Genomic DNA, 15,240 nt, shown 5'->3' with positions numbered 1-15,240 from the left:
ATCCAATAAATCAATGTTAAATAGCTTATCCCAGTCAGCCTGTCGTGGTATGGTCTGAAGCCCAGCAAAGCCAGAGCAGCTGCTAGAGGGACTGCCTTTGCCTGCCTGTTCCGCCCACCCTGAGCGCCCTGCTGCAGAAGTGAGGTTATTAGTTAATGGGGCCGGTGATCAGGACACCCTCTGTGTCAGCTCTGCCTGGGATTTTCTACTCTTCAGTGTCTACCCAGGCACTTGGAACAAGTTATTCATTCTTTCTACGCATGTTTCTTTGTCCATGAAATGAGGGCAATATTATTATCTTCATGATTGGGTTGTTGTGATGATTAATTGAGAGACAGTATGTTGCCTGGAACATAATCAGAACACATTATTGATTCCTTAGAAAGGATAACAAAAAACATTACCCCAAGGTAGACAGAGAGCAGAGCTGAGGCAATGACTTGGCACCATCGCTAAGAGAGAGATGTAAAACATTACAGTATTTCTAAAGCAAGGTTTGATTAAACTAAACAAAGAGTGTAGTCAAGAATAAGAGATGGCATTTCTTATTTGAAACCACTACAAATTCCCTACACACTGCTTACTGCAATATTGATGTCCAATGTCTGTGCATAAGCTACATAAAAACTTTTCCTAAATTAGAAATGACTTGGGGCCGGCACCGTGGCTCACTTGGTTAATCCTCCACCTGCGGTGCCAGCATCCCATATGGGCGCCAGGTTCTGTCCCGGTTGCCCCTCTTCCAGGCCAGCTCCCTGCTGTGGCCCGGGAGTACAGTGGAGGATGGCCCAAGTGCTTGGGCCCCTGCATCCGCATGGGAGACCGGGAGGAAGCACCTGGCTCCTGGCTTCGGATCGGCACAGCACCTTCCATAGCGGCCATTTGGGGAGTGAACCAATGGAAGGAAGACCTTTCTCTCTGTCGCTCTCTCTCTCACTGTCTATGACTCTACCTGTCAAATAAAAAATAAAAAGAAGTTATAAAAAAAAGAAATGACTTGGTTTTTCAAGTGTATTCAATTATATCCTGTGTAATAATTGTAATAGTAATAGTATAGTAATAGGCATAATTTAAGACTCTGCTGCGGGGAGAGATAGAATTGTCCCCTATGAACATAATACCACAGCCCTCAAATAAATAATTAAAATATTTTCCAGCACTTTCTTCCAGCACTTTAGGCAACATGCTGATGATTACAGCTGTTTGTAAAAGTTCTGTGTGTGTGTGTGTGTGGTGTGTGTGTGTGTATGTTCTATCATCGTGTGTGGATGCTTTTGTCTGTTAAAATACTTGAAAACCCTATAAAATATTAACAGCATGGAAGTAAGGAAGATACGATTAGGTGTGGTTCTTTTCTCCCCTTTTCATTTTTCCTATTAAAAATATTTCCCTATTATAATTACTGCTTTTATAGTGAGCAGTGTTAAGTATGATTTAAGAAGAAATGACCTATCCACTTGGTGGCAGTATGCCTTGAAGAATATCCTCTGTGTGGCTTCATTTCAGTCCTATGCTAAAAGTGTCATGATAGACTTGATTTTTCTTTCACAATCTTGTTCATAAGTTGATTTACTTCAGATATCTGATGCTTTGTGAAATTACCCTGTGATAATTAAGCATTTCTTTTAAATGAGTTAGTTAATCTAATTTAAATTAATGCACCTGTTTGATTTGAAACTATGATAACAGACTCTAAAAGGAAGATTATGTTTATTCTTTCTTACGGCTATTAAAGCCCTATTTCAGATCTAAAAATTATTTTTATACAGTATAAATTAGTAACTGAACCAAGTTTCATTGCCAAATAACCACCTGCAGTTGATACAGCAGAATTACATTAACCTGCATTAAAAGCCAATAGAACCATTCATCCAGTTTAAATAAAACTACTAACCTAAAAATAATCTGTTAAAACAAAAATAATATAGCAACATATGCTATAAACCCATAATTTTGCCAAATTGAAAACTGTGTTACATTTTAATGTATTATTTCTATTCTTAAATTTCAAAATAACGTAGCATCTGCTTGAGCTCCCTGAGTGAACATTGGCCTACAAAGTACTGATTCAGATGAAAAAACCTGGCCTTGAGGACATAACCGTATTCCCTCGGGGTCTAATGAAACAACATACCCCGGGAGCAAAAGAAATTTGAGAAGCTAAAGAGAGTTTCTGATTCATCACAATTCACAGGAACCCTTTTCCACTCACTGTGGAGAAACCAGAATAAAAGCATAGGAAAGAATTTTTTGGAGTTTCTGATGTTTTCATCTTCTACAATCCTCTACCAATTGTTCTCAGAAAAATACCCTGCACGTGATCCTATGCCTGCACCCAAATTAGCCTTTTACAAAACTTTCCAGTGACCCACAGGAACCTTTTTGTTGTGAAATGTGTGATCCTTTTCTCAGAGAGTCCCAGGCTCCTCGGACCTCGTGGCTCATCACACAAGCCTGTGAGATTTCAATGACAGAGATGCGTCAAAGTCGCAATCTCTCCCTAGCTGCAAAAGTCATTTTTTGAAAAGAACAATCTGGACCCCCAAACTTGAATGACTGAATAAATAGCCTTTGAAGCATTTTCTGGGATCCAGACCTGAGAACCATCTTCAGACACGTCAGCCAAGAGAACTGTGTCCTTGAAGTCACCTCTGGCAGCTTTTAATTATCAGGAGGGAGGAGCTGGGCAAAGCCACTGCAGGATTCTTTTGAATTCAGAATGAAAGTAAGTTAGCTGCCAAGGCTGCTCACCCCACCCTGGTCAGAAGCTTTCATTAGCAAGGGCCCTGACAGCCTTGATGACTAGACAGGGCTGGCCAGGATCTTTGCAGGAAAGCAGCAGAGAGGAGTCATTAACGTTCCACCCCTGTGTTACAACCCCAAAATGTCTGCTAATCAAAATCCGGCTTCTTATGCAGAGCCAAGAGAGGTTGAGCAGCGCCCCAAAGATTGCACAAAAGCAAAAGTGACACATCTTGGAGGCTATTAAGGAAACTCAAACTTGATTACATCATCTGTTGGAAGGAATCGTGTAGAAAGTAGTCGCTGGGCATTTTTCTGGCTCCAGTGAAATAAAGTTCCTAGGGATTTGTTGCCTGGAAGCTTCGGGAAATTAGGGGACACGCCCTCAAGTTTTACAAACCCTAGGTAATTTTTCATTGCCCTTGCTGTGTGTCTTCCTTTGAGATTCACCCAATTAAATAAAAAAGAGAGACTCATGCAAAGCCATTGCTTTTATGCTGTCTTTCAAGCTGATTAAAGTTTCAGGTTGAATTTAATCACCTCTAACTGAGGAGGTGTAAAATGTGAGAAGCTGAGGCTCTTTTCTTTTTGTTTAAGTTTCCCAGGTCATGCGGGAATCAGTCCACCACGATACCCGGACCTCTGGCCTTCTAGTTGCTTCCACCTTTAAAGAACACCACTTTATTTCTGGTAAGAAAACACCATTTGGGCTTTTGGGGTGCTCTTTAGTAACTACTCGTTTTAACTCTCCATGTTAAACAATCATAGATCAGACCCAAGTTTCTGGATTACAAGGTGTGCTATGCACTTTCTACAGGAAAATAATAGACCAACTACAAATATCTGCCTAAAACTCAGTTTAGAGTGGGTTGGGTGGAATATGCCTGCTTTTGCCACGGACTGGATACCTTCTCATTTCAATAGCTGCTGTGTCTCAAGACCCAAAACTTCTTTCTAAAATGTCATTATTTGTCTACCACGGACAAATGATGGAGTTTGATGCATCACCTTTTTCAATCTTTGAAACAAGCCAGGGAGGTGCTGTATATCCATCTTATAATGAGAAAACCGAAGCTCACAGAGCTAAGAAACTTATCCAAAGCCACACAGCCGCTAAGTGGCAGACAAAAAATCAAACCCTGTTCTACATCCTGAAGTCTGTACTCATTCAAACCAGCTCCCATGTTGTGAGTATAACCGAGTGTTCTTCTGTTGAGGAGCAAAGCTTAATGTTTCAGATATGAAAAAATATTAGGTCAAGTATGCAAGGAGCAAATAAGACTCCAAATATAAATTCCAAATGAAAAAAACTTTAGACAGGACCATCTCACCGTTAATCACAAGTGGACCATTTGTCTCCTTACACAGAAATAAGGCAGGAATAGTACAAGAATTTTTCAGGTTACATTGATATTCTTTGCATTTTTTGTTTATTTATTCAATAAATATTCACTCAACAACTCCTATGTGCCAGGTACTGTCCCAGGTACTGCGGGATCAGCAGTGTAAACTATGAACCAACCAAGCCCCTGTCTGCATGGTGCTTCCATGCTAGACAGACAGGGGAGGAAAGCCACGAAGAAGACAGCAAGTACTGTGGTGGTGATGGGTCCCAGAGGAGCATTAAACGAGGTTAGGGCATTTTGAATGTGTAGATGTGAATCAGCTGTAAGCCAAGGGCTGTGCCTAGGTTCTGTATGGATCCCTGAAGCCCAGATGCCTACACAGACCTGCACCTCCATGTTTCTGTGGGAATTGTGGAGGCTAGGAGCTCATGGCAGCTTTATTGGGTCTGTACTATCTCACAGAACAGAAAACCTGGGCCTTGGCAAGTTTCAAATTATGATGGAGGGTCACAGTGTTGATAGGTGGCAGAGCTCAATTTGAACCCAGGCAAGGGGTGCTCATGGTCACTTTGCTCTACTCTTTAGATCCCTTTGCCTGGCACAGTGATAACTTGGGGGTGCTCTGTCCTCCTCCAGGCACTAAAGCCCAAGGGTGTTTGTAAGCCTGGACATCACCCCCCACACCATTTGTTGTTTCAAATACTCAGCAGTAGGTCTTTCGCCCTAGGAAAACACTAATTCCATAGCCCACTGTGATTTTGGAGTAATCTAAAGCCACACAGGCCCTGTCCACCATTTTGCTTTAGAAGAGGGGCTGGAGACCAACATGTGTACGGTAGGCACAGATGAGGACTAACTAGGGTGGAGCCTATACAGTGTCTGCCACATGGTAAGTATCTAATTCATATTTGTAGGAAGGAGGGATGGAGCAGGAGGGATGGAAGGAAGGTCATTACTCAGTCTCCAAATTCTAATGCGTAAGGCATGTCTCAACAACCTTCCGTAGGTATTTGAAGATAGGGTTTTTCATAGCCCATGTAGAAAATGTGATGACCCTGCTGGGTAACACTTGCTGAATAAATTATATTAATTACTTAAATTTTTTAGAAAATAGATTCAACTTCAAAATTCAAGAGAAGCATTGTTTTTATAATAAGTGTGAGTGCAAGATAGATGGCAATTGTTGTTTCTTTTTTATAACACATTGTTCAACATAGAGTGAATGTCCTTTCTTAACAGGAAAAAAAATTCATGAACAATAATTTTTGAAGAATGATGACACATTGCATGTAAATTTTATCGTGCACAAAAAGTTAAAAAGAACACCTCAGTTGTGATTGTGGTCAGCTTTAGATCCTGTTACAGGCAGTTGGGAATTCTCCCCTGTGTCAGACAAACCAAATGAGGTTCATCACTGAAAATATTTATATCAAATATGCACTCACAAACTGACCACATGTGCTGGAGATAACCCACTGACATCAGATATGTGCAGCTTGATGTTCTCAAACAAGCAGTTGTTTCCTGGGGTACAGGTGTGCAGTTCGGAAGAACAGTCACTTTACAGTCCAAGGTAAAGGGTAATTTTGCTTCCTTCTTCCCCCTTTCCTTGAGACCAATGACTTTCACTTTGAGCAGAGTAGGGAGGATGATGAACACTAGTGCATAGTTAACATTATTTTGCTTTCCTTCCATTAGACAGCAGGCAAGACACTGGACTTCTGTTGGGAATGATCCTCTTCGCTGTAATGTTGTCAATTCTTTCTTTGATTGGGGTATTTAACAGAACACTCCGAACTGGGTAGGTTTTTGTAGAATTTCTCTTTTCCAACTTAGACTAAATATGTACCATCAAACTGTAATCAATTCAGTTATTTACAAGGAAAATCCATGAACGTTTTCATTCAGAAAGAGGAAAATGAAAGCAGCAATGTAAGATGACTATCAATCCCTGCTAGACTCTGGTCAAAAATCATTTATTTAGTCCTCACTGTGACCCTGCCGGAAAAGCTCTGTGGCCCATTTTACAGATGATAACACAAGGCTCAGGGAGAGGATGAGTCCTCCACCCGCAGTCGCTGAACACAAAGCCAGAAGTCCAGACACAACTGAAACCAAAACTCACGTTCTCTTCGACAAGACCCAGCCTTTTTCATTGTGCTTCCAGTTTATCTACTGCGTGCAGATTCTGTAAAGTGGTTAAGTCATGGTCTGCCTTGAGCTCTACCAAACAAGTCCTCTGAATCAGTGTGCAGAGACATGAGGCAGGTTTGCATTTGTCACTTGGTTACCAATTGGGTTGGTGATCCAACATCCAGTCCCACAACACCTTCCTGGCCTCCTTCCATCAGGTGTAATTTTTCCTATATCAGTATCAATAAAAAATATGGCTTGTTATTGAAAATGAAACTTTGAGGAAAGCAAGGCCTCTGGGTTTCTACATTTTACTGGATGCTTGGAGATTTCTCATCTGTTAACAGACAAGTTGTTTCTTGTGGCAGTCTCCCAGTATACCCAATTAGTCACAGATTTTGACACATACGCACAGTCTTTGCCAGACTCACACTGAGTTTCTCTTTCTTGCCATCACTTGCTTCATGAGATCATCTCTCTTTTAAATTTGTAATCAAAATGCAGTAGGAAGATTTTACGTGAGCTATTCTGAATAAAGTATACTCATGATTTCTTATCTACGTAGGCTTTTTCATCAGAACTCTTGTAACATTTCAGAATTTAAATTACACATTAATAAATGTGTTCCTAATGCCATTGTGAGTTGGGCAAACTAATATGGAATTATACTTACATTAGATTTTTAAAAATATTTGATTATAAAATCCTTTGTATTATCATAACTTCCAACTAATACACATAAAAATATCAATATTTGTGCTATTATCCAAAGATGCCCTGGTTAGTGTGAACTTGTAAGTAATGTTAAATTTTCTACTAAGAATAACCTAAAATTTTTCCACTGGTAATAACAAATAAGGAAGCCAGGTAATCTTTGATAATTTTATTATCTAAATAAGTACGTCTTTTAAAAGATAAAAGAAACAAGAGATAATATAGACATTTACATATGAGCAGACATGGTTAATATAACCATACATTATTTATAAAAACCTTATACAAGAAACAGAAATAGACTAGACAACAAATATTTTAAACATAATGAAACCAAGAGCAGGTAAATACACATACATGTGCCCTCCATGTATCAGTGTGCTATATAAAAACTTTGCTACAATAGAATAGACTTACTGATTTGGTCTAATTGTAAATATAGTAAGAGAATATGAATTAGTTTTAAAAACTGAATCATAAACCATTATATAAATATGTGTAAAGAAACCATTTTTGCCCTAAAGTCCAAGAGCAAATTGGACTCGTGAAGTTCATTTAGCCATTCAGTTGCTAGTGGAAGTCCTTAGAGAACCTGTAAAACAGATAAACAGGTTTGGTCCGTCGTTCCTGGGTTTATGGCTAACATGTAGAAACATGCCTGAGATCAGTTTAGTCTCTCTTAAGTTCCTGGCACCACCTTCTTGCTCAAATTACTTTGTAGAGTCAACTCAGAAACTGTTGGTTCTGAGGAGCTGCTTGGGGGAAGAGGACACTTCAACTTCTCTCCCTTTTTTGCATCATCCTATTCCAATGATCCTTAATAAGCACATTCTAAATAGAAACCAGCCTCAGGGGCCGGCTTTGTGGCATAGCAGGTAAAGCCACCGCCTGCAACACTGGCAGCCCACATGGGCTCCAGTTCGGGTCCTGGCTGCTCTACTTCAGATCCAGCTCTCTGCAAATATGCCTGGGAAAGCAGCAGAAAATGGCCCAAGTGCTTGAGCCCCTGCACCCATCTGGAAGAACTAGAAGAAGCCCCTGGCTCCAGGCTTCTGCTTGGCCCAGCCCCAACCACTGTGGCCATTTGGGGAGTGAACCAGCAGATGGAAGATCTCTCTCCCTCTGTGTCGTCCTCTGTCTCAGTGTAACTCTTTCAAATAAATCAATATATCTTAAAAAAAAAAAAAAAAAAAAAAACAGTTTCAGAGTTCCACAAAACCGCAAGGCAAAGTTACCCATCTCCTACTTCCTCCATATAAAAAAAGCTTGGAAGTACCACTATCATTGCAACCCTATCTGGAATAATTACAAAATTCAGAATTAGAATTGCCTGAATTCCAGAATTTCACTAAATAACATTCTCCTCTTTAATACCATGTAGTTATGGTCACCTTGAAAAAGTCTATAAAATATCCTTTACATTTTTCAGACTTTCCCACTCTGCTGCTAGTGGTTTGCCAAATGTAGCATGTGTACAGTTTCACTGCCAGAGCGGTTCTCCCAGTTACTTGAATCTAGTGTGAGTGTTTTGAAGTGTTGCTGCTCATTAGAAAGAGGTAGACCTACAGAAACAGGAGGAAAATCTGAAAGGTATTCAATCAGCTTCCCACTGAAGTTTCTTGAGAGGAAACCTTATTTCCTGTATCAGAAAATTCGATTTTTTTTATTCCTGTGCACAACTTTTTACAATGATGCATAATGAATGATTTTTTACCATAATGGGATAAGTAGCTATGATAAGAAGCCTCCTGTGAAGTTTTGTTGCCAAGTGACTGTGCCTAACGCAACCAACAAGAAAGTAAGTATATACATTATATTACATACATACATAAACTCTTTTCCAAAATCTGTGCATTTCAGAATTGTAGTCAAAAGACTATGCAAGGTCCTTCACAAAGTTTATGGAAAATGGAATTAAAAGTTTATTTTTATGCAAAAAAAATCTTTGAAGTCTACACAGTTTTTATATGTATTTTTCATATACTTTTTTTGAAACAGATTTATTTATTTATGTATTTGAAAGGCAGAGAGAGTGACAGCGAAAGCGAGAGTGAGCAAGAGAGAGAGAGAGAATCTTTCCTTTGTTAGTTCACTGCCCAAACACCCACAACAATCCAGGCTATAGCCAGGATAGGAATCAGCACTCCATATAGAATCCACGTGTCCCAAGCATTGATTTAACCTGCTGGGCCACAATGCCCACCCCTCTCAGGAACTTTTTGAAGACCTCTCATATGCATAAATTTCCTTGTTATTTTGCACCAGAAAAATTATCCTTTAATTCCACTTTCCATTAACTTTTTGAAGTTCGCTGGCAGATCGGAACTACAGGACAAAACTTTCGCTGGGCCTCCCATCTGCTCCCCACCTCATCATCTCCTTACTGGGATGATTTCCTTACTCACACTTCAGAAAACTTGGTTTTTATTGTGGTTTGCAGTTTAGTTGACGTCCTAATCTCCTATATGATTACCTGCACCAAATACTAAAGTGATATCTTCTTAATATGTCACTTTTGTTTTTTAGAATTAAAAGAAGAATCTTATTGCTAATACCAAAGTGGCTTTATGAGGACATTCCTAATATGGAAAACAGTAATGCTGTGAAAATTCTGCAGGTAACTAAACACCATCTAACAAAACCTCAGTGGCATTTGAGACAATCTAATAACTAATCTAGAATTCCCCATTCTATGTGTAGACATAGTAACATAATCATAAACAACTATACTAACCAAATTGTACATATTTCAAATCCTGCTTAACAGAGATGAGAGACTAGAGATAGGAGAAGAAATGAGCGAGAGAGAGAGAGAGAGAAAGAGAGAGAGAGAAGGAAGGAAGGAAGGAAGGAAGGAAGGGAGGGAGGAAGAAGAGTCAGTGCAATAGAAAAGTTAGGGGAAGATTCTGGGACAGAATTGGCATGTGTCTTCAGAGACAAAGGAAGGAGGGCAGGAAGAGGAGCTCGCTGGGTTGAGCCTCAGAGACTCAGAGGGACTTCTGTCTTACATGCGATGGAACAGTAGGTGGAGGCCAGGCAGGGCCTCGCTTCATTCTTCAGACTCCCTGCTGTGTGAGAACATTAATGGAAGAAGACTGTGGCTGATGGAGTCACCGGGGTGAGCTAGGTTTCCATTTCAGCAAAGTAGAGAAGAGCATGCATCGGGAAGACCCTGAGGATATAAGGTCTTTGCTAGTTTGGCAGGGGAGGGGTGGGGGGGGGGTGGGGGAAGCATCCGTTATGTGTGTTTCTGCTATTTTCTGGCACTCTTCTTGGTAAACAAGGAGCTCACAACCCGGCCAGAGGGGTCAGACACAGCATCCAGGTATTGCCGTGTAGTGTTAGCAGTGCAGCGACAAAAATGAACCCAGTCATACAATGGGAGTAGAGAAGAAACACAATGAAAGATGAGAAGGACTTGCTTAGTGGAAAGAGAGAACATTCAAAGTGGAGGGGACAGCATGAGCAAGCATAAAGAGGTGAAAACAGCACGTGGGGTAGGAAGACAAGGTATTTGGTGAAACAAATAAAAGTGGTTCTGCTGAAAGCTTCATTGAGCCCACTAACCAACACTCTCTCCAGCATATATCATCTGAACAAAGGTTATCCGAGTTAAAAATAAGTTTTTGAGTTTGAACCATTGGTCAACAGAATGGAACAAAGTCTAAGACCCACTACCCAAGACCCTCTGTAATCTGATCCCAGTCGCTTTCTGGCATTATTCCAGCCATCCTCCTGTCACACCTTGTGATAAAGCAGCACCCAACATGCTGTTCCTGTCAAAATCTGGTGACCTACCCCCCCCCCCCCCATGGAGCTGGGCCCAAAGAAAAGTTGAATGGCGCCACACGCCACTGTACTCAAACTCCTCTTCTTTGCCTAACTCCCTTCTTCGTTTGGGCTCCTGGAATTAGAGGTGAACCCTGGGGCTTCTCCTGATGAGGTGGTTTTCTGCCCAAGAGATTAAGGAATGGTGGTGTAGTCTGCTTGGACAGCCCTAACAGAACACCATAGACTGACTGGCTTAAATAAGACATTTCTATCTCCCAGTTTCAGAGGCTGAGAAGTCAAAGATCAAGGGGCTGGCCACCTGCGTTCCTGGCAAGGGCTCTCCTGCAGGCGGCTGCTTTCTCACATTGCAGGGAGAGAAAGAGAGATCGTCTCTCCCACGTCTCTTCTTCACCTACTCCATTCACTCATGAAGGTGCCAGTCCTGCAACCTAATTACTTCCCCTGGACCACACCTCCAAATAACATACCGTTGGCTTCCACAGACCAGTTTGGAGGGGAGACATAGCATTCAGGTGGTGATAACTTTATAATTATGTTGCATGAGAGTTATTTGCCCTGGGAGGGCAGCCACGAGCTGGAAGGCCTCCAGTCCATTTCTTGACAGAAAAGTCATCAGCCCATTCTGATCATCACAGACAGATTTGAACTGTGAGTAGCTTTAGTGCCTTTAAAACCTCAGCACAAGGCACTTATCACAACCTCATTCTCAATATGCAAGGAACATAGTCTTCTACCCCCCTTTTCCTTGATTCAAGCAGCAACCTATTTTCTTGGCATAGGCTCCATAAAATTAAGAATATCCCAACATAGTCAAAAACCCAACTTTTGAAAGACCCTCAAATAATGTGCAAGATTCTTCTTTCTCTTTAAAATTTTTTAACCAAGAGATGTGATTAATACATGGATTATTTTTATTATTCCTTTCCTTTGGTCTCCTTATGAGACAATGTAATAAGGATTTGGAAGTAAGCAGAATAACGAAAAGACAAAAGAAGGAAATCACAGGGGAAGACAAACAACTTCAGAAAAGGTGGGGAGGAAGGAAGGTCGAGGGAAAGCAAAATTTCAGCCCTTATTCAATTGCTCAGCTGGTCTTTTAAAAGTTGTTTTTTGGGAGGTAACATTAAACAATGTTGTTTTTTCCTAGGATAAAAGTGAATTTATGAATCATAACCCCAGTGAACAAGTCCTATATGTGGATCCCATGATTACTGAGATAGGAGAAATCCTTCTCCCAGAAGAACACAAGCCTACAGACTCTAAGAAGGAAAAGAATACAGGCTCCCTGGAGACAAGAGACTGCCCGCAGAAGTCCCTGCCTGACAGTTCTACACTCGTGTATATTCCTGACCTCAACACTGGATATAAGCCCCAGATTTCACACTTTCTCAACAGCCACGACAAGAGAGACTCCTCAACTCTTGAAGCACCAGTGGATGCCCTAGACCTGGGAAAGGACCCAAGGTTAAAAAAATACCCAGATTTTGCTTTTTCTATATCCAGCATGAATTCACTGAGCAACACACTACTTCTTGAAGAATTAAGCCTCATTTTAAACCAAGGGGAATGTATCATACAAAACTCAGTAGAGGAAGGAGCCAGCACGCTTTTGGAAAATGATGCACCCAATGAGCCTATTCCAGAACAGACCTTTCTGCCTGACGAATTTGTCTCCTGTTTGGGGATCATGAATGAGGAATTGCCATCTACTGATTCTTACTTTCCACAAAATATTTTGGAAAGCAACTTCAACAGGATTTCACTCTTGGAAAAGTAGAGCTGGGTGGTCAGAAGCAATATGGGAGCATAACCTTGCAGCTGGAAATTGAATCTCCTCCTCAATAGAAATTCGATTTGGCCTCATTTTGAAAAATCAGAGAATTCAGATCCAAAGATGGAATATACTTTGAAGTCAGGAGAAAAGCAGCATTACCATATTTGTGTTTAAAGTATCAGCTGTTTCCTCTTTATGGCCCCTCCATGAAAGAGGTGGAGCAGTTCTCTGCATTGTATGAAGTAGATACACGGGGCCAGTGCTGTGGCATAGCCGGTAAAGCCGCCTGCTCTGTTTGCTGGCATTCCATATGGGCGCCAGTTCGAGACCCGGCTGTTCCACTTCTGATCCAGCTCTCTGCTATGGCCTTGGAAAGCAGTAGAAGACAGCCCAAGTCCTTGGGCCCCTGCACCCACGTGGGAGATCAGGAATAAGCTCCTGGTTCCTGGCGTCAGATCGACGCAGCTCTGGCCGTTGCATCCAATTGGGGAGTGAACCAGCGGATGAAAGATCTCTCTCTCTCCTTCTGCGTCTCCTTCTCTCTGTGTAACTCTGACTTGCAAATAAATAAAATAAAAATCTTAAAAAAACATGAGCGATACAAAATATGTGGCAGGAAATTAAACACTGAAAACTTCTTTAAATGTTATTATATACTTGCAAACGGAGAATCAAGGTTACTTTTCATTTTGTCACTTAAAGTTCTCATGATCAGATAAAAATATAGCCCCAAACAACAAAATAAGTAGAAGACAGAGGAGCAGTTAATTAGGATGTTTTCTGGGTTATTTTTTCCCCTACTTTCCATTCAGGGAAAAGATCAGGGGTTTGATTTCTCCTGAGTGTGATTCTGGTATAGAAGAGTTGTAGAACAGTGAAGTGTGGAAATAATAAATTGGCTGTCTTCATTCAAGTTAAGAGTGATGGTATTGTCCTCCCATAGTGAGACTGCTGTCTTACTTACACTGTAATAACATTTGTGAGAAGTAGTAGATGCAGGGTCATCGGCACGTCATTATTTTTTGTTATTAACTATGTAGTAGATGTATATCAGATATTGTTAGCACAGATCCTTGTCCAAATCTGGGATGGCACATCTTTGCCCTACCTCCCTTTGCTCCACATACTATGTCTCCTGCAGACATCACTAACTGATCACCAGATATCTTTCTGCTGTGCTCAACCGGGACCTCTTTGATGGCCACAGTCAATAAGGACAAGGATGGGAGATGAAACTGCCAACCAGCTCAATACTGAAAAGGGGTGACCTTAAAATACAAAGTGCATGTTTTAACTCGAGAAATGATCCATAGCAGAGTTATCTGTCTGATGAATTTGTGGTCCTGTAAAATTTCTTAATGACCAGTATAGTTTGAAAAGAATTCACCAAATTTCTGTTTCTTTTCTAACAGTTGTCAACAATAACAACTTTTACTCGGATTTACTGGTTTAATTTTAATATCATAGACTAGGTAATTAAGAAAAAAATTCTATTTGCCTACTGTGTATTTTGCATATGTACAAGCCATTTTGTTTTGACTTTTCTTAATTAAAAAATATAAAAGCAATTTCAGTGTCAGTGACTATTCCCGTAATGGTTTAACTACACAGCCTAGTTTTCCATGATTTTTGTTCCTGTCCCTTGTGTTCATTTTGATGAGTGCCCCTTTTCACATCTCCCATTTAGGTGATTAAGTCATATGTTCACTTAGTCTACAAAGTCTGTTTAATGTCTAATGCACTAGTATTTCATGAGAATTCATCTTTTTATGTGGAAAATCTCCTTTTATTTTTTATAATTTACTAAAGTCATTTTTCTTCAACATGGAACATTAATATTCAATGTAAAGAAAAAAAAATCCCCTGCTGTGATATTGTGTTCCGTTCACCCTAAAATACGTACCTATTTGTTTGCTTTACATATTCTGAAAAGAGCATGTTTTAATCACTAATGAAATACCAATGTAAAATATCCTGACTTGTAAATTTTCAGATCCCTTTGCTTTATTCCCCTCCAAAGGGAGAACTGTAAGGAAGCAAAGAGGCAAATAGTACTTCAGATAGAGGTAACAAGAGACAAGGCAAATCTTGATATTTACCAACCTGATAAAGATATCTGGTAACAGGTGAAGAATATATTAATAAGGCGTTTCACTGACCCACTTCTCATCAAAATAGCTTTTATGGAGCTTAAAGGATTACAGCATTATTTGATCTCCTACAAATGCTTTCCAGGCAGTGAGTGAGTGCCTCCTTTAAAACTGCTCCTCCTTGCCCGCACAAGTGGAAAAGGAGCTTTTTTGTTCTTCGGTACCTTCCCTTCACTCACATCACTCTTCAGCATGCGGGAGACACTTGTGATTGTGTCATAAGGTGGCTTGGTCAAGAGGCCTGGGTTTAATTCTTGTTTCTGGCCCAAGAAAAAAAAATTGACAAAGATGTAGGCAAAGGTCAGCAGAGGAACAAGATTTATTTACATGCAAAGCAAAGTACACACTCAAAAGGGAACGTGGACGTGCCTGAAGGTGAGCTGCACTCAGTGAGCTTCGGTCCATCCCTTTATAAGATTTGGGGCCATAGATGTGGCGTCAAGGGCAAGGCATAACTGAATACTCATAGTAGGCAGAGTTTGAGTACTAAACATTTCTCCTTGCCCTCTTTTGTGAACTTCAAAGTGTCATGGCCTCAGGTGCATGATGGGAGCAGGGGTGTCAGCCATGGTAATTTTATTATGATGAC

At 40.6% G+C, this 15,240-nt stretch overlaps 1 protein-coding gene across 1 annotated transcript in view; it reads left to right on the top strand.

Moving 5' to 3' along the window:
• IL23R (interleukin 23 receptor) overlaps positions 1–14,062 on the top strand; it is a 71,583-nt gene extending 57,521 nt beyond the window's left edge. Inside the window, exons 7-10 of the mRNA XM_070078295.2 lie at positions 3,340–3,432; positions 5,787–5,889; positions 9,462–9,552; positions 11,875–14,062. Of these exons, the coding sequence (XP_069934396.2) occupies positions 3,340–3,432; positions 5,787–5,889; positions 9,462–9,552; positions 11,875–12,504 (917 nt within the window). The 3' untranslated portion in view covers positions 12,505–14,062. The remainder of the gene's footprint in view (positions 1–3,339; positions 3,433–5,786; positions 5,890–9,461; positions 9,553–11,874) is intronic.
• The last annotated feature ends 1,178 nt before the right edge of the window (positions 14,063–15,240 follow it).

The sequence above is a fragment of the Oryctolagus cuniculus genome, chromosome 7, assembly GCF_051225735.1.
Source record: "Oryctolagus cuniculus isolate XC-2025 breed Fujian yellow rabbit chromosome 7, ASM5122573v1, whole genome shotgun sequence".
Lineage (NCBI taxonomy): Eukaryota > Metazoa > Chordata > Mammalia > Lagomorpha > Leporidae > Oryctolagus > Oryctolagus cuniculus.
Note: the sequence above shows the minus strand (reverse complement) of the source record. Positions and strands in the feature narration are given on the sequence as shown.